At 33.0% G+C, this 19,142-nt stretch overlaps 4 protein-coding genes and 1 non-coding gene across 12 annotated transcripts; 3 read left to right on the forward strand and 2 right to left on the reverse strand.

Moving 5' to 3' along the window:
* The first annotated feature begins 406 nt into the window (after nt 1–406).
* Nucleotides 407–4,777, forward strand: LOC101510926 (factor of DNA methylation 1-like). Its single transcript, XM_073369362.1, is given in 8 exon segments — nt 407–444; nt 446–1,287; nt 1,463–1,644; nt 2,104–2,193; nt 2,319–2,600; nt 2,899–3,147; nt 3,149–3,356; nt 4,342–4,777. Coding segments are annotated over 7 exon segments (1,884 nt in total). The 3' UTR covers nt 3,350–3,356; nt 4,342–4,777.
* Nucleotides 4,778–5,826: 1,049 nt separating this feature from the next.
* Nucleotides 5,827–8,066, forward strand: LOC101506748 (rRNA 2'-O-methyltransferase fibrillarin 2-like). Of its 8 annotated transcripts, none has more exons than XM_073368263.1 (5): nt 6,007–6,225; nt 6,561–6,723; nt 6,996–7,039; nt 7,447–7,515; nt 7,733–8,066. In XM_073368263.1, the coding sequence occupies exons 2-5, from the start codon at nt 6,627–6,629 to the stop codon at nt 7,889–7,891; spliced, it is 369 nt and encodes a 122-aa protein (XP_073224364.1). In that variant the 5' UTR covers nt 6,007–6,225; nt 6,561–6,626; the 3' UTR covers nt 7,892–8,066. The 8 variants fall into 8 exon arrangements, 6 of the variants coding, with proteins under 6 accessions (XP_073224364.1, XP_027190227.1, XP_027190229.1 ...); XM_027334426.2 differs by having other exon boundaries at nt 6,009–6,225; nt 6,550–6,723; XM_027334427.2 differs by adding an exon at nt 6,837–6,914 and having other exon boundaries at nt 6,011–6,723.
* LOC113786814 (small nucleolar RNA snoR60) lies at nt 7,197–7,264 on the forward strand. Its single transcript, XR_003473128.1, has one exon. It is a non-coding gene; the product is annotated as a small nucleolar RNA snoR60 (small nucleolar RNA).
* A 1,557-nt stretch (nt 8,067–9,623) lies between the features above and the next one.
* On the reverse strand, nt 9,624–10,658 carry LOC101510598 (multiple C2 domain and transmembrane region protein 14-like). Its single transcript, XM_004499468.1, has one exon. It carries the CDS (start codon nt 10,656–10,658, stop codon nt 9,624–9,626), a length of 1,035 nt encoding a protein of 344 aa, XP_004499525.1.
* Nucleotides 10,659–14,567: 3,909 nt separating this feature from the next.
* Nucleotides 14,568–15,701, reverse strand: LOC101510272 (uncharacterized). The gene has a single exon (XM_004499467.1). The coding sequence runs from the start codon at nt 15,699–15,701 to the stop codon at nt 14,568–14,570; it is 1,134 nt and encodes a 377-aa protein (XP_004499524.1).
* Between the last annotated feature and the right edge of the window lie 3,441 nt (nt 15,702–19,142).

Genomic DNA, 19,142 nt, shown 5'->3' on the forward strand with positions numbered 1-19,142 from the left:
GTTCTCTCATATTGTTTGAGAGTATCTATTTTGTTAATGCGTTTTTTATTTTTTAATAATTGTGATTGATTGTATACGCAAGTGTTGTTTTGATGCATGTTCTGTTATGTTTTATGGTAAGAGGGTAAGAGCCATGGAATGGTTTGAGTCATAGAATATGTTTTACGCCCAGAACCATTCAAATTGAACTTCTTGGGAGAGTGCATATTCACATGTGATTGAATCTATATTTTTACTTAGTAGTGCATGTTTGATGCATTTCTGCAATATGTCTATTGATTTCGTTAAATGTTTTTCCTTTTTTATGGAAGTTATTGCTTTGGTAAGTTTTGGCATGTTTTCCGTGTCAAATTATGTGCAACCTTATATTTCTGAACTGACTCTTGTAATTGTATGCAGAGCTTCAATGGACTACAGCTCTGAAGAAGAGTCAGATATCAGTGAATGAGATTGAGGAGTACTCTGAGAAACCATATGAACAATTAAAGGCCGGGAAATACAAGGTTAAAAATTTCAATGGCACTCTTAGGTGTCCTTATTGTTCTGGTAAAAAGAAACAGGATTACAAATATAAGGACTTATTGCAACATGCATCAGGAGTAGGTAAAGGTTCAGCAAACAGAAGCGCAAAACAAAAGGCGAACCACCTTGCTCTGGCTAAGTATTTAGAGACTGACCTAGCCAATGAAGCAGACCAAATAGCTCTCCCAGCTTCGACCCAAGCTGTCAATCAACCTGTCCAACAAGATGAGAATTATGTTTGGCCCTGGACAGGCATCATTGTGAACATAAAGAGTCAATTGCATGATTCGGGATATTGGTTGAAGGAATTTGCTAAGTACAGACCATTAGATGTTCGCATATTCTTGATTGATGGTGACGTCGCTGCTCAGGCTGTAATTGACTTCCATAATGATTGGAATGGTTTCATGAATGCAAGTGAATTTGAGAAATCGTTTGAAGCTAAACGTCTTGGTAAAAAGGATTGGAAATCAAGGGAGTTGCAGGCCAATTCAGACATTTATGGATGGGTTGCACGTGAAGATGACTATAATTGTGGAGGGCCAATTGGGGAGTACCTTCGCAACAAAGGAAGGTTGAGGACAATATCAGATATTGTTCAAGAAGCATCTGAAAGCAGAAATAGTATTGTGGATAACCTGGCTAATGAAATTGATATTACAAACGAAAACCTCAACAAAATGCAGTATAAGTATGATGAGAAGACTATGTCCTTAAGTAGAATGCTGGTGGAGAAAGACAAGCTACACAATGCTTTTGTTGAAGGTTTGTATAATTTCAGTTTGAATCTGATTTTGCATTATTGTATTTAAAGGCCATGTGCTTCAAGTTTGGCCATGTATGTTTTACTATTCTTGTATATTCACGGAAGAGAAGAATAGAAAGAAAGAGAAAACTACATAGGTTTTAATGCTACAAAATTGTCTAATTTTTTTGGCAGAGTCAAGGAGTATGCAGCGTAAAGCTCGTGAGGAGGTAAGAAGGATCTTGGAAGAACAAGAAAAGTTGAGTAATGAATTGGATGAAAAAAGGCGGAAGCTTGATTCATGGAGCAGAGATCTTAATAAACGTGAGGTACTAACTGATCAAGAGAGGCAAAAACTTGAAGAAGACAAGAAGAAGGTAATGTATATTACATTTTTTGGTGATTATTAGTATATGCCCATTTTGTTTTTGTTTTTTTATCACGTATCTTAGTTTCTTATCTACAGTTGTCCCTTGCAATTTTTTTGACCTTTTTATCTATCGTTTTGTTCTAATATCCTTGGGTGCTCTTGAGTTGAATAATGAAGTGCTTTATTTTGATCCTATTGACCCCCTTTAAGTGAATTCAAATTGGATTGGCCTTCCACCATAAATGGTTTTAGTTTTAACTACCTCATTAATGTAATATGTTATGTGATGTATTAGTGTCATTTTTTATTCAAAAAAGCATCTTTTAAAACCCACAAATAGTGGCCATATGTGCTTTTTGATATCCCACTTTCTAATCTTTACATGCTTGAGACGACTTTGAAATTATCAGCTTTTATGTGTGCTTTTATATAACTCTAATCTAATGTTAATTCTTTGTTTTTCTAGAAAGATTCGAGGAATGAATCACTTTTGTTGGCTTCAAAGGAGCAGAAGATAGCTGATGAAAATGTCTTAAGGCTTGTTGAAGAGCAAAAGGTTTGCCTTCTATTGAGTCTCTTGGTTATGAAGAGACAGTATTACTGTAGCATACGTTGTTTATCACTTACCAATTACCATACATTGTGAGTGCCTTCTGCTGATGTGGATTTCCAAATTTCCAGAGAGAAAAAGAAGAAGCCTTAAACAAGATCCTTCAATTGGAAAAACAACTAGATGCCAAACAAAAGTTGGAAATGGAAATTGAGGAGTTAAAAGGAAAGTTGCAAGTTATGAAACATCTTGGAGATCAAGATGATGCAGCTATCAAGAAAAAAATGGAAGAAATGAATGAGGAATTGGAGGATAAAGTAGAGAGTTTGGATAATATGGAGTCCATGAACAAAACCCTCATTATCAAGGAGCGCCAGAGCAATGATGAGGAAGCTCGTAAAGAATTAATAGAAGTATGATATCATTTACTTTCTCTCAATTTATCAATTATATATAAAAAGAAATGTTACTCACACTCGTTGCATCCTTTTAACCTTTCTCTTCATGTATTCTTAAAGATAACCAACTAACTAGGTGCATAGAGTTCTTCATGCTAAGCTATATAGTACCTGGATACAGATTATCTTCGGTTTTCTGTAGGAAATAAGAATTTTGATATTTTGTTGTTCTGCTGTGAATAGAAATTATAGAATATATTGTGGAGACTAAAGTTGCTCCCCTTCTCTTTCTTTCTAATTTCTGTTGTTTTAGGGGTTAAATGAAATGCTGACAGGTCCTAAAACTAATATTGGTACCAAGAGAATGGGAGACCTTGACCAGAAGGTTTTTGTGACCGCCTGCAAGAAAAGATTCCCTCTAGAAGAAGCTGGAATAAAGGGTGTTGAGCTTTGCTCTTTGTGGCAGGAGAATGTGAAGAATTCAGCTTGGCATCCTTTTAAAGTGATCAGAGTTGATGATAGACATGAGGTATGTACCATAAACACATATTTTGTGTTCTTGTCGTAGTTATGCCCAGGAATGGGGAGATGAGATATATTCAGCTGTTGTTACAGCTGTGAAAGAAGTAAACGAATACAATCCAAGTGGTGGATATACTGTTTGGGAGCTATGGAACTATAAGGAAAAAAGGAAGGCAACATTGAAAGAGGTTATTAATTATATTGTGGAACATATGAAGCAACTTAAGCGCAAGAGAACATAGGCAGAAGGTATGTTTCAGATTGTCATCTTAGTTCTCGTTCAGCACTGATTAGTACTGCGTCGATATTCCCTTGCTAGCTTCACCAACTAAAATATAATTTGGAAAGAAAGGAATAGTAACCCGGTTTTAACCATATGCACATGCAACAACTTTTAGACACTTGTCGGGTGTAGTAATAAATAATGTACTCATATAGGCTTATATTGAATGTTGTCTAATATCTAGAATGAGTTTTTTTAAAAAAATATTCAACATCTTTATAGAGTACTTTAATTCAATACATTAATCTTTTCTACAATTTGTTATGACTTGTGAATGATGAAATGATCGGTTTCCATGAGTTAAGGGCGTGACTAGGGTTAAGTTATCCACGCGCCCTAGTATCTATTTGGCAATAGTTTGATTAGTTCATAAGTTAGCCAATAGCTTTTTTTTTTTTGGAGAATTGTTGCTCGATAGATTATAGTTGGAAATTTATAAATGAAAAGCTAGTTGATTGAAATTCAAGTGTTTGTTAAAATTAGTTGTGGAACTAGTTTATAAATATAAAATGACATAAAAGGAAATGCTCATATAATTCTTTATATACATTCTTTATATAAAATGACATAAAAGGAAGTGATTATGAAAAGCTTTTCAAAAGGTAATAACAAACTAGTTTATAAATTTTGTCAAATAAGCTAAATATTTGCGAAACAAACTCAATCTTTGCACCTGACATATGTTGGTGCTCCCTGTGTTGTGCAAATGCAATCACGGGCATTAATCAATTGTTCTTTTTCTAATGTCTATCATGGATAATTTTGTGAAGCAAAAGGTGGAAATGAAATGGGGACTGAAAAAATTAAATACAGCAGCTTTATTTTATTTTATTTAAGATGGAAAAGTTTCTGATATTTGGACAGTTACATATATAATTGCATAAATGCAAATTTCAATTCAGTTTTATGCCTGTTAAAATCTTAATGAATGTGTATCTTGAGTCTTTGCAGGGGAGAACTACATCATTGCAGCAATGGGGAGTTGGACAGTAGGACCATTTTCGTGGGATTGTATGATTGTTGTGTTGTACCTTGAGGCTTTGGAGAGCTATAAATATGGCATTTCAATGGAAGGATGAAAGGTGGACTTTTTTCATATGGGCTTCAAACTTCAGTGAGCTGTTTAATCTGTTGTGGATTGGAACACCTTTATTCTGATAATTTTATTACTAAAATTCCACTATGAACTAATTTAGGATGAAATGGTTCTTGGTTCCGGTAGATGTTCACTCTGTTTTTTTTATGCCAATGGGTGCTGAATATTAGTATAATTTACTAAAGGATTTGATTCATCCGGAGTGAAGGTTAACAAGGTAAAGTGTAATGAAAACTTTTTAGTAAAAAAAATCAAGGTACAACACTTATGAAGTAAAGGAAGGTTTGTCTAGTTTGCTCAATTTCCCTTATATATATATATATATATATATATATATATTAAATATATTACAAACTCTAATAAAATATGTTTTTAGTATTTAATTCATAAAATAAAATAAAATTAGGCTAAATGCCTAAGCAATTTAACACAAAATACTTTACAATTGCATAAATTAGAATTTAAAATTAAGGGTCTTATAGTTTTTTACGATAAAGTAGAACTCTGGTGTAGTAGAACTCTGATACAAGTTGATAGTCTGTCTTGCACAATTTGGACGATGTCGTTCGCGACTCAATTCTGTAATATCGTCATTGACATAAATTTATTTTGAAACTCAAAAACAACAATTATATTCTAGAACGGTTTTCTATGATACAGTAAAACTCCGATACAATATTTTGAACTGTTTTATCTTAGGGACTTCGTGACTCAACCCAATAGTGTATTCTATGACTTAAATTTATTCTGAAACAATTTTTAAAACTAAAACAACGATCAATAATTGAAAATAAATAAATATTAACAATTTCCTATTAATATATAACTATAGCGAACATAATTTACAAAAGACACTCATGATGAAAACAAAAATTGTAGAATTTTTGTCTAAAGATGTAATAAGAAAGATGAAAAGAGACTCTAGGCTAAAGCTTATTTTAATTGTATTTTAAAAATGTAATGCTCTCTTTGTCGTGTTGGATCCAAATAGAATATATAACTGCAATACATATTTAAAAAAATTATAAAAATTTAGGTAAAAGTATATCTATAATTCTGTAAGGTTAGTTGGATTGCTATTTAAATCTTTTATTTTTTTAATCGTTAAGTTACACTATATTTGTACGATTAGTTTTTATATAATTTTCAATAATAATTGATGCAATTGAAAGTTTCTAACATTAAAAATTTTACTGAATACTATAATAATATATCTGTCATATTAATTATTTTAAAAAATATTTATCAAACTTTATAAAATATTTTCATTTTTTGATTTTCTTTACAATTATTTAGATACAAGGAAAGTCTTAGAAATATGATAGTAAATATCTATCTACATAATTAATGTTATTAACTCCTTTCACTTGGAAAACAGCTTAACAATCAATTTATTGTAATATTTCAATTAGATCTTAATATTTTATTTTAGTAATTCGAGAAAAAAAATAAAAACTTAGAAAATATTATATGTAATTCAATATAACAAAAATTAATAATGCAAATATAATAGAAGTTAAAATATTAAATTCAAAAGAAAAGAAAAAACTTAAACGAAGCCAAAACCTAAATCCAAAATGAAAACCCTAGTCCTAAACCCTAACTTTATTAACCTATAAGATTATCTCTTGTTGCATATCATTCTTCACAATTTTCACTCTAGTAAGCCCTTTGTAAGCTTTTCAAAATTTCAAACCATTCTCTTCGCAATATCTTCAACATGGCTCTTCTTGTTCGAGGTAACCCAAAACACTACAAACCTTCTTCTTTTTCAATCTATTGTACCTTTTTCTTATTTTGAATACAAGAGTACCCTTTTGTTTATTTTACCATATGGGTTTCTTAAATGGTTATTTAATCGCATATAAATTTCGTAATCTGTGTTAATTATGATGTTTTTTATTTTAAACTTTTATTTGTTAAATTCTAATAGGTTTACACTAATTTACTCAAAGAAATGATTTTTACTAGTTTTTATGAACAATGTATTGTTTGAAGAATCTTACTTCTATTGGTAGATATGTGTTGTGGTATTGCTGGTTTTGTGTTGGTGATGCTGACAGAGGAGGTATAGGCTTTGGTGAAGGGAGAGGTGGTGGAATGAAAGGTTGAAGTAAGGTTGTTGTTGGAAAACATAGACATGAAGGTATTTTCATTGCTAAGGAAAAATGAGATGTTCTTATTACTAAGAATCTTGTTCCTCGTGAAGCTGTTTACAATGAAAAGATGCTGTTCAGGTAATTTTTGTCACAATTGTTTTTAGTATTGCATAGAAATTATTTTTCCTGTAACATAAATCTTTACTCGGTATTTTCCTCAAAATATTGTCATCTATTTTTCTTTTATGAAGGAAACTGGTTCTAAAGTCCTTTACCTATGAGCCGCATCGAGAACAACTGTTTCTCACGTGTGGGATATTGTTGGTCTGGTGAGAACTAATTAAAATTTGTATGTTTTGAAAATTTTGTTCTGTCTAATCTGATTAGAATATGCTACTATGTTTATGTAGACCAGAGTTGTGTTATATTTTCCAATGCTGCTCAATCAGATCAGGTGTGGCTTAACATGATGTCATATTATTTCACTGTTTTTTTTTTCTGCTATGCTTCTTGGCAATTTGTTCAAGATCTTCTACATTGTTTTCATGTTTATATAAATCCAATTGTGTATGTTAATTTTCATTTCAAAGTATGGTTTGGTTACTATATCAGTGCATATGATGAGTTACTCGGATTCCCCTTCAAGACTTGGATGATGTAGACCCGAGATACTGATGCGCATTAATCACTTTTGTACTTGTTTTTTTAATTTCCTTATTTTGCAGTTCAGCCATTTTGCCTTCAGATTTTCTGTTTGTTACTTTAGACATTTGATGTTTGTTAATTCTGGTTTTTGATTTGTTAAATTTGATGTATGTTTAATTTTTTTTCTATGAAAAAATTAATGAATTTCATTTGCAGGCAAGAATTTTAGCACTTAATGCTTCATGCTATCTCAAAGCAGGAGGACATTTTGTTATTTCTATCAGGGTGTGTTCACATACCTTATAATCTCTTTCATAATTTATCGTATGACTTATTATTATGCACACTTTTGTTAGTTTCACTCCTGTTTTTTCTAGTTACACTCAAATAGGTTATATGAACTAAATGTTCACATATGTGGTAAATTAAACCACGTTTGCAAACTTTGATGATCTTTTGGTATTATGAAACTGACTGAATTTGATTATTTTTGATATGGTAGACCAATTGCATTGATTCAACAGTCCCTGCAGAGGCAGTGTTTGAGAGTGAAATTAACAAGTTGAGGGCAGAACAATTTAAGCCATTGGAGCAAGTGACTCTTGAACCATATGAGAGAGATCATGCTTGTGCTATTGGTGGATACATAATGCCTCAATAAATAAATAATAGCACAAGCATATATACTATGTATACTAAGTTATGGTTACAATTTACTTGACGATGCCCATCTCTCCCTCCTACTAAATTCATTGCTATTATTTAGGAGAAATTGCATTGCATTGACTTAATCTACTTTTAAAAATAATGTTATTAATATTCAAATCTTCCTAAAATATTACTATTTAATATATTTTTAAAAAAAGGGGAAGGAGAAATAATTACAATTAGTACACATCTATTAGAGACATTGGTCAAATAAAATCGGCGATTGACAATAAATTTAATCCAACTAATACTATAGATTATAAAGATTTTAGATGTCATGTTTCAGATGTGTTATAATTGCTATAAATATTGGTTAGTGCCACATATATTTGTTTCTATATCACTTCACATATCTTAGCATGAAAAACTCAAATAAATAGCAAAAAAAAATGTCCATCACTCCTTATTTTGTAACCAACAGCAAAACAAAACAGATTGAACATGTTCTATGAAGTGACGATCAATATCAACATATTTTGAATGTTCATGTTTTATGGATTGGAAGCTAACTGAATGGTAGATTGACAATCACAAAAAACCATCACTGGGAACCATCGAGAGATTGCAACAACATTAATCATCCAATCAGCCTACGACAACTGGAGACATCAGAAAGTAGTTCTACATTAATCAATGTTGAAAATTATGGGGTGATAAGCAAGGTTGCTTATTATCTTGTTGGAAATTCCTGACACAAGCAAGGGTAACTCTGTTATAAACAATCTAAGTCTCTTCCCACGTCTCTTTTTGTGGTCAAAATTTAGATTTGTGCATAATTTTCTATACAGTTTTTGTTGATAATAAAGTGTTAATATACGTGGGTTTTGTTTACTTATAATATCATTTTTTATGCGATATAATCTAAAAAGGTTATTATTATTATTATTATAAAAACTTGCGTTGTTATTTTATATTGAGATGCTTTCTTGGTGACTTCTATTTTTAAGAAATCTACTATGCACTCCAACATCTAACCCTCCCATCCTTACACATTTATTGAAATTATAAATTAATCTACTATTTTATTAAATATATTTAGAATGAAAATGAAGTTCTTATAAATTCCATATTTTTAGAAAAAGAAAAATTCGGTACCAAATTTTTGAAAAACTCGGAATAATTTTTAATGCAGTAGAACAAAAAAATATTAGCGTTGCCAGCCCATAGAAAATTGGGAAAGTTCGAGATTCTAACATGTTTTGATTAAGATCTTACAAACTTAAATTGTGAATTTAGTGATTATAAAGCATAATATAGGAAAAATTGAAATCATAGTCTACAACTATCAAACCAACAAAAATTGAAAGAAATTGAAAGCAAGTGCCTCTAAACTTTCTCTGCTTATGCATGTAGAAACCTAACATTGAAGCATTACCACATTGGCTATATCCACATATAAATATAAAAACAGATGACCACATTGGCTATATTCACATATAAATATAAAAACAAAACATAGGATATATCTAACTATAAATATAAAAACAGAACATAGGATATATCTAAAGTATAACCTTTTATTCACTTTAACACAGCAAGAACACTCTTTCAAAATCATATGACAACAAATAAATCAATTAACTAATTGAATAACATTTTCATATCTATCGAAAAAACAAAACCACTATTACAAAAAATACATTGTCACTCCAATTCACTAATTAGTAATAAGTTATACATGTTCATTACATAATTTGATTAGAAAATGACGGTAGTCTTTGATAAAAATTAGACAAAATAGACGGCATGTCATCACGAAATCTTGGGTGTCTCATGTGATAAAATCCACCCAAAAGCACAAACCCTTTAAACGACATTGCGTAAAACACTAACGGCACAACCAAACAAATCAACGCAAATATCCCAGTAGCACGTGGGTCCCTCCAACTAAACAAAGCTTTCAATCTCTCCCCATGTGCGACCACATCACCAAGTAAAGTTTGTGCCCTCCCCACAAGTGCGCATAGCCTATCGTACCTGATCCTAACCACTTCATTAGCTCTCGTCGTTGGAAACCCATCAAACTCTTCATCAATTTTGTCGAGGTTCACCATGTCCACATAAGACATTTTTGGATCCATATCATGTGGGACCATCGGCCTATTTCTAAACCTCAATAACAAAATCAAAAAAGAATACATGAAAACAGTTGGAAGAATCAAGTAAGGGAAAAACACAATCGCTATGAGAAGTGCGTGAACTAAAACCGTTGTGGGTGGGTGTACCCATGTGCTAATCCCATCCAACCAACAAAAAATTGTAGTGGCATGTGACAAAAAAACAATTAATCGAAACCAATTTGCTTTACTTCTCCTAATGCTCCACATGTGAGTATCAGAGTCAAGCATGAACTGAACCACTTCATGACCCAAAGGCGGTTCAGACCGAGCTAACCAAATCGTTACTATCTTCATAGCGATATGTCTTAAAATATCTTGTTGAGTTGGGCCGAATGTACGAACATAATGCATTCTTGGTAGAATTGGACTTGTGTAGGATTGCATTAAACTCAACCATGAAGAATATGAAAATATCATTGCAATTTCTATCTCACCCATTCTCTTCGCACCACCTGGCAGTAAAACAATCAACGAGTAGGAATTAACGTAAACATGGTTGGTGTCAAGTGTAGACAACCGCACACGAATTTTCCTCTTTCTAACATCTCCATGACTATTATTACCATATCTTCCATTATCAAAGACTCCAATCGTTAACATCGTGCAAGCATCGTAAACTTCCCATGTGTATTGTTTATTCCATCTCGGGTTAAGCTAGTCAACAATGGTTCGAGTTCGAACCCATTTAGGTTCGTATTTAACAACCACATAAGCATCAATAGTGCCACGTGTACCATCTTTTGTTTTCATAGGAAGAAGATTCGTTGCGCCACGAATCCCAACTTCGAGTAAACCAATTGGTGGTTTTGTTAATTGCTTCACTGAGGCGCATACGTCACTAGTCACGTGAGCTACTTCGTCTATAACAAGATACCCATCTTCTAAAGAAACACGAACATGTATTCTACCTGTGTAAGAAGAAGATGAATTGGTTTCGTTTTTATCTTAGGTGAAAAGGTTGAACCATCTTGTCTTTACTTTCGTTCGATCGTCGAGTCTCCGTTCGATGGATGAGACGTGGATTTTTGTTTGACCTATTGATTTTGAGTTTGACGCGTCTACCACTGTCATAATTAAAAATGGCTGAAATGGCTCAGAAGCTACAAATACGAGATCTTCATTCCATGCTGAGTTAGCCGAACTAATAAAGGTTCCTCTTCCTGTTCTAAAAATCTATGTGCCACAAAAAGTAAATAAAGATAAACTACATCAATTAGTAGGGAAAAAAAAACAAAAATAACTAATTAATACATTGATTTTTGCAATATTTTAAATATTTTTTAAATATACCATCATGAGAAATTGTGAAACACTATATATATATCCCTAATATTAAAAATCAAATACTTTAAAGAAGAATATAAAAGATTCCTAAAAACAAAGTAAGTGTAAAATTATCATTTCAATAGTAAATTCTTCTTAATTTTGTTTTTTTTATAACATGATTTATTTATTTTTTATTTTTTATAAAATAAACATTGAGGTAGTATATATATATAAAATAATTGACTTAATTGCACTTTTGGTCCCCCTATTATAGGTGAAAATTGAAAGTAGTCCCCCCCGTTTTGTTTCTCCCCAGTTTTAGTCCCCCAAACAGAATTTAAGCCAAATCATGATGAGTTGTCATTTTTTTAATGACGTGTCAATAAAAAGGTGACGTGGCAGACACTTACGTGGAATAAACTGATTATTATATTATTTCTGATTAAAAAATATAATTTATATTTTTAAAAATCATTATTATAATTGTTAAAAATCATTATTAAAAATACAATTTAATTGTTAAAATTAAGTTAAAAGAAAATGAAAAACATATGCAGCAATGAGAATCAGAAGCATATGATTCAACAAAAGCTTGAACCCTAAATAAAAAACAACCCCAATTCAACAAAAGCTCCCAAATCAATTCCGATTCCGATTTCTTCATCATAAACATATTCCGATTTCGTCTTCTTCTTCATTGTTGGTCATCGTCTTCGTGTTCCGTGTTGGTTTTCGTCTTCGTGTTCCGTGTTGGTGTTACACTACTGGATTTCTAAAATCAATTACAGAAAGTTCTTTCAAAAAGAAACAAAAAGAAAACTAAGAAGAAGTGACTCAATCACAATGAAAAAAATCTCACACAAGGTAGTTTGCCAATGAGTATTTGTGAGATATAACAATCTTTCTCTCAATGTGTATGTTTTCCGTTTTCTGTGTTTATGAAAAATTGTTATGATATATTTAAAAGATTGTGATTGAATCAATTTATAGTTTCAGAAAAACAACATATAAATCGATTTCGTAATCGATTTTATTAAAGTTTGATACCAGCTTAATCGATTACCTAATCGATTATCGCGTATCTTGTTTTTCTTGAATCTTAAAAATATAAGAACTAATCGATTTCCTAATCAATTCTTTTAATGCACTTATCAGAAACTGATACTCAGTTTGTATCAGAATCGATTGACTAATCGATTATACTTGTTTTGTTCAAACAACGAGATCAAAACAATCGATTACTCATTCGATTCATTTATTAACATAATTGATTTGGCAATGGGCTAAATTCTCCATGTAACTCAGACATTTTACTTCAATTGATTCGTCAATCGACTTGGCTGGTCACAGTGACAAAGATGTTTTACTCCAATGATTTGCCAATCGATTTGGCTTGTTACAGTAGCTTAGCTGTTTAGTTAAAATCGATGTGCCAATCGATTATGCAATATGTTTCTGATAAACGAAACAGAGAACAAGAGAAGAAACAATGAAATACAAAGGACGATGAAGAAGACGACCACAAACAGGAACACGAAGACGAAGACGATGAAGAAGAAGAAGACGACAAACACCAACACGGAACACGAAGACGAACACCAACACGGAACACGAAGACGATGACCAACAATGAAGAAGAAGACGAAATCAGAATATGTTTACGATGAAGAAATCGGAATTGGAATCGATTTGGGAGCTTTTGTTGAATTGGGGCTGTTTTTTTATTTAGGGTTCAAGCTTTTGTTGAATCATATGCTTCTGATTCTCATTGCTGCATATGTTTTTCGTTTTCTTTAAACTTAATTTTAACAATTAAATTGTATTTTTAATAATGATTTTTAACAATTATAATAATGATTTTTAAAAATATAAATTATATTTTTTAATCAGAAATAATATAATAATCAATTTATTCCACGTAAGCGTCTGCCACGTCACCTTTTTTATTGACATGTCATTAAAAAAATGACAACTCATCATGATTTGGACTCAAATTCTGTTTGGGGGACTAAAACTGGGGAGAAACAAAATAGGAGGACTACTTTCAATTTGCACCTATAATAGGGGGACCAAAAGTGCAATTAAGCCAAAATAATTTGTCAAAAGACACAAACCTGTGCGCCGAGTTGAGCTTTAACACAAAGTTCAGGACTCCTGATCTTAGCTTCGGAACCCGAACCTAGCTGTGAATCCTGGGTTTGGATAACCGTTAGTCTCAGATGCCAAATCTTTGGAGAAATATACACTTTCGATCTCGTCTGCGAGACCAAACCGCCGGAATCAGACTGCCAAGACTCTTGAAAAGCTTCGTCGACTTAAGTCCTAATCCAAACAGCGATCATGATGTCATTTCCCGGCGAAGTTTCCGATTCCAAAGTATACCACTGTGGAGCAAGAGGACTATCCAGGGGAACTCTCTTCGGTACTTCTTGTAAATCAAACGACACCAATCCGAGACACAACTCCTTTTTCTGTTCACCTTCTTTGTTCTTTTTTGACCAAACGAAAACTTTCAACAACATAGTCACCTGGTTCTCAATTCTTTATGGTACATGGTACGAGTTCGGGTACACGGTACGTAATGTTCAAAGTATTCGGTACGTGGGAGGTATACATAGTTGGTACATTGTTTCGGTTTGTGGTACGTTTTAATATACAAAACGGTACGTTAAAATTAAAAAACAAAAAAATTAATTTAATTATAAAAGAACAAATTAAATGATAAAAAATATGATTATCATCAATAAAAATTAACTTTAACAATATTTTTATATCAACTACTTTGACAAATACAATGTGTTAAAATAAAATCTCAATTCTTATTTTTTTTTTCCTCCTTTGATAGAAGCTCCCCTAATTACATTTCTCTGATCATCCACTCCTCCATCCATTTCTTCATCTAATTCCTAGCTAAGGTCTTGAATTATTCCAGAAGATTCTTCCAAACAAGTGTCATCATGATTCATATCCCATTTTTTGAAAGGACCATTCTTGTAGCTATCAGAAAATCGTGACTGTAAGCGAATATTTGAGTGAATATAAACTAATTTGTCCGCTCTTGCACAATTAATCCGATTCCTTTTTACATTATGGATATATGAATAAGTACTCCAAGTTCTTTCAGCAGAAGAGCTACTTATTGGTTGAGATAATACTTTTTTGCCACCTCTGCTAGTTCAAGAGTTTCAGATCCATACATTGACCACCAATCAATAGAATCCATGGTTACAACATCTAATTGAGCTACAGACATTGCATATATTCCTTTTTTTGTGTGTGAAATATAGCAAACTGATCACATAGAAGTTTTTGTTCCTCCGCATTTTTTGATATTTTTTCAAAAGCTTGCATAACTGCAGTCACTACTTCCTTATCTTGGTTTGGAGCTTTTCTAGCTATACCTCCAGGGGCAGGTGTAGAAAGATAATGAGTATCATAAAATCTAGGGGTTAATGCAAAACCTAAACAATGGATGGTATAATTCATTTTGGTCCATCTTGCAGTAATAATTGTTTCCATTTCAGAATAACAATTTGCATATTTATTTGTTTTCATAATCTCTTGTATTTCCCCAAGCATAGAATCCATTTTCTCATAAAATTCTCCCATTTTTGGCCCTTCACCATCAGCAAATTTAATCAAATGATAAATGGGTTTTGTTATCTTAACCACATGCTCAACTTCTTCCCAAAAAAAATCACTACCAATAGTTTCAGCAACTAAAGCACCTATTTTTCTTGTGTTTTCATCTCCTTGCTTAATCCATTCTTTCCAACTGTTCAACACAACAGTAGTTGCAAGTGCTTCTCTACACATAAGTAGTCGCTTAAGTAAAATGTAATGTGATGCAAATCTAGTCTTTGCTACCTTCAACAATTCAAGCTTTGAATTTGCTCTATACATAGCTAGAACTTGACTATGATTAATAATGTACTTAACTATAGTCTTTCCTTGTTTATATGTATTTCTCAGCCATTCAAATGATTCAGCAAAGTCTTTAAAAATCAAATTTAAAGTATGCACAACACAAAGAGACCAAAAAATATGCTTATATACCTTTTGTATTTCCTTCCCAGCAGCTTTACAATTTGCAGCATTATCAGTCACCACTTGTAGAACATTAGATGGTCCGATTTCTTCAATGGTTTTAATCAAATATTTAGCAATAGCAACTCCAGTTTTTTCAACTCCAGAAATGTCGTCGGCATAAAAAAACATGGCAGCTCTACTATTCACGACAAGAACATTAATTAGTGGCATATGCTTTACATTACTCCAGCCATCTGACATAATGGAGACCCCTTGATGAAACCATGTATCCTTGATAGGAGCTAAATCTTTGTCAACGTGTCTTTTACACTCATCTAATAAAACCATTCTTGCCTTTTCAGAAGAGGGAGGTTTTTAGCCTTTAGGACCATTGTTAATAGCCATAACCATTTCCACAAATTGTGGATTTCTCAGAACATTAAAAGGAATTCCATTGGCACATAGTCCTTTCATCACCTTCATGTCAACAACATCTCTTCCCAAAAGTTGGAAAGCTTCTTCAAGAGACTTGGAACACACCCATTTTTCTTTCTTTTTGAGGGTAGAACACTTCAAAGATGGAGTCACACCAGATTCCTCTGCTTCTTTAACCTTTTTTCTTATTCTTTCGTAAGTTTCTCTGTCATTCAACAGTGCTGCACATCTTTGAATGCCACAACTTTTGAATGAATTTCTATAGTGTTTGCATGTCCAATTTTTAGTTCCCCCCGGATTTTTCCCGGTCACACCGGTGTATATCACTTCTTGGGCTAAAGGAGGTTTGGTTGTTTCATTGGTTGAATGACTTTGAGTTGATGGATTTTTCACTTTTGGTTGATGTAGACTTTGAGGAATTTCTTCATCACTTGCAGAATTTTGATCACTATCACTATCGGATGAGGGTATTTCATGTATTCTCTTTTTCCCAAATACCATATTGATAAAATGGGTAAAGGACAAGATATGTGAGATGTGGAGAAAGCTGAAGGAAAATGAGTAGAATACATTTACAAATTGAGGTGATGTGTGAATCAAACAAAAGAGTTGGATTTATAATGTGCTGTAAGATTTAGTAAATGATGAAAATAGTTAATGAATAGCTAGCACCTTTTTGAATCAAACAAAAGAGGCAATGTGTAAATGATGGAAACAGAGGCACATGGATTACTGGAGAAAAGATTCCTTAGTAAATGAAATAATGAATAGCCAGAACTAGGGCTGGACAAACGGTCGGGTTCGGACGGATTCGGGTCTAAATATCCAATCCAGCCCAAACCGCGGTTGGCAGACTAAGGCCCATTTTCGACTGTTTTTATCTCGGGTTTGTTGATATGCGGGTCACAGGTTTAAATGATTGCTTTGAATTTGCTCTATACATAGCTAGAACTTGACTATGATTAATAATGTACTTAACTATAGTCTTTCCTTGTTTATATGTATTTCTCAGCCATTCAAATGATTCAGCAAAGTCTTTAAAAATCAAATTTAAAGTATGCACAACACAAAGAGACCAAAAAATATGCTTATATACCTTTTGTATTTCCTTCCCAGCAGCTTTACAATTTGCAGCATTATCAGTCACCACTTGTAGAACATTAGATGGTCCGATTTCTTCAATGGTTTTAATCAAATATTTAGCAATAGCAACTCCAGTTTTTTCAACTCCAGAAATGTCGTCGGCATAAAAAAACATGGCAGCTCTACTATTCACGACAAGAACATTAATTAGTGGCATATGCTTTACATTACTCCAGCCATCTGACATAATGGAGACCCCTTGATGAAACCATGTATCCTTGATAGGAGCTAAATCTTTGTCAACGTGTCTTTTACACTCATCTAATAAAACCATTCTTGCCTTTTCAGAAGAGGGAGGTTTTTAGCCTTTAGGACCATTGTTAATAGCCATAACCATTTCCACAAATTGTGGATTTCTCAGAACATTAAAAGGAATTCCATTGGCACATAGTCCTTTCATCACCTTCATGTCAACAACATCTCTTCCCAAAAGTTGGAAAGCTTCTTCAAGAGACTTGGAACACACCCATTTTTCTTTCTTTTTGAGGGTAGAACACTTCAAAGATGGAGTCACACCAGATTCCTCTGCTTCTTTAACCTTTTTTCTTATTCTTTCGTAAGTTTCTCTGTCATTCAACAGTGCTGCACATCTTTGAATGCCACAACTTTTGAATGAATTTCTATAGTGTTTGCATGTCCAATTTTTAGTTCCCCCCGGATTTTTCCCGGTCACACCGGTGTATATCACTTCTTGGGCTAAAGGAGGTTTGGTTGTTTCATTGGTTGAATGACTTTGAGTTGATGGATTTTTCACTTTTGGTTGATGTAGACTTTGAGGAATTTCTTCATCACTTGCAGAATTTTGATCACTATCACTATCGGATGAGGGTATTTCATGTATTCTCTTTTTCCCAAATACCATATTGATAAAATGGGTAAAGGACAAGATATGTGAGATGTGGAGAAAGCTGAAGGAAAATGAGTAGAATACATTTACAAATTGAGGTGATGTGTGAATCAAACAAAAGAGTTGGATTTATAATGTGCTGTAAGATTTAGTAAATGATGAAAATAGTTAATGAATAGCTAGCACCTTTTTGAATCAAACAAAAGAGGCAATGTGTAAATGATGGAAACAGAGGCACATGGATTACTGGAGAAAAGATTCCTTAGTAAATGAAATAATGAATAGCCAGAACTAGGGCTGGACAAACGGTCGGGTTCGGACGGATTCGGGTCTAAATATCCAATCCAGCCCAAACCGCGGTTGGCAGACTAAGGCCCATTTTCGACTGTTTTTATCTCGGGTTTGTTGATATGCGGGTCACAGGTTTAATTGATTTTGCGGGTCGGGTTACCGGTTTCAAAAAAGAAGGAACTCAAATGATGTTGCATGTACCTCTATGCCTTTGTGAAGGATCGTGTTGCATGTACCCTCTCCATTTATAGTTGAAGAGAAGAAAAAGGAAAACAAAAGGAGGGTATTAGTGTCGTTGAACCGGTGGTGACGGCGGCTTCAAACAGAACCGGTGGTGGCGGCGGCCACAGCTTCGAACAGAACAGATGGTGGCGGCGGCGGCGGCTTCGAACATAATCAATGGAGCTGGTGGAGGTGTGAGTGTATGAGTTGAGAGTGATGAAATGAGAATAGGGTTTCAAATTTTTAGTGAGAGTGATGAAATGAAATTAGGGTTTCATATTTTTAGTGAGGTGGGTTTATTCTGGATTGGGCCTATTTTTTCTGGACTGGGAAAGGCCTTTGAGTTTTTGGACAGCATATATATTAAAGTATAATATTATTAATTTGAAACGGACGGGTTCGGGTATCCGTGGTTCAAGAACTCTGAACCGAACCCGTCCATTATAAACCACACAAACCCGTTTTCTTTGACCTGCGTACCCGCAGACCCGATCTTGCCCACCCGTTCCAGAAACTGGGCTGCGGACGGTTCGGTTTATTTTGGGCCTCAGTTTTTTGTCCAGCCCTAGCTAGAACCGTTTCGATTTCCTGCATTCCTCCGTTTCGTTTATGCGTACTTCTTTTTATATATATACATATATTCTAGGATTATAATTTTATTTATAAATATAATATAATAGTATAATTTTCTTTTTTAAGAATGATATTACAGTGCTTTGTAAGTTAGTGTATATATATATATATATTAGTACCATAATGTTTTTTATAATATATATATATATATATATATATATATTTTGATTAATATATATATATATATATATTATTTTTATCTTTGATTAAATTGTAGG

Source organism: Cicer arietinum, chromosome 5, assembly GCF_000331145.2.
Source record: "Cicer arietinum cultivar CDC Frontier isolate Library 1 chromosome 5, Cicar.CDCFrontier_v2.0, whole genome shotgun sequence".
Classification (NCBI taxonomy): Eukaryota; Viridiplantae; Streptophyta; class Magnoliopsida; order Fabales; family Fabaceae; genus Cicer; species Cicer arietinum.

Excerpts from the sequence above, each read along its gene's own strand:
- LOC101506748 (XM_073368263.1), top strand. The coding sequence starts at position 6,627 with ATGAAGGTATTTTCATTGCTAAGGAAAAATGAGATGTTCTTATTACTA. Across the intron at positions 6,724-6,995 it reads AATGAAAAGATGCTGTTCAG|ACCAGAGTTGTGTTATATTT; the intron begins GTAATTTTTGTC and ends ATGTTTATGTAG. Across the intron at positions 7,040-7,446 it reads ATGCTGCTCAATCAGATCAG|GCAAGAATTTTAGCACTTAA; the intron begins GTGTGGCTTAAC and ends TTTCATTTGCAG.
- LOC101510598 (XM_004499468.1), bottom strand. The coding sequence starts at position 10,658 with ATGTTAACGATTGGAGTCTTTGATAATGGAAGATATGGTAATAATAGT.
- LOC101510272 (XM_004499467.1), bottom strand. The coding sequence starts at position 15,701 with ATGGTTTTATTAGATGAGTGTAAAAGACACGTTGACAAAGATTTAGCT.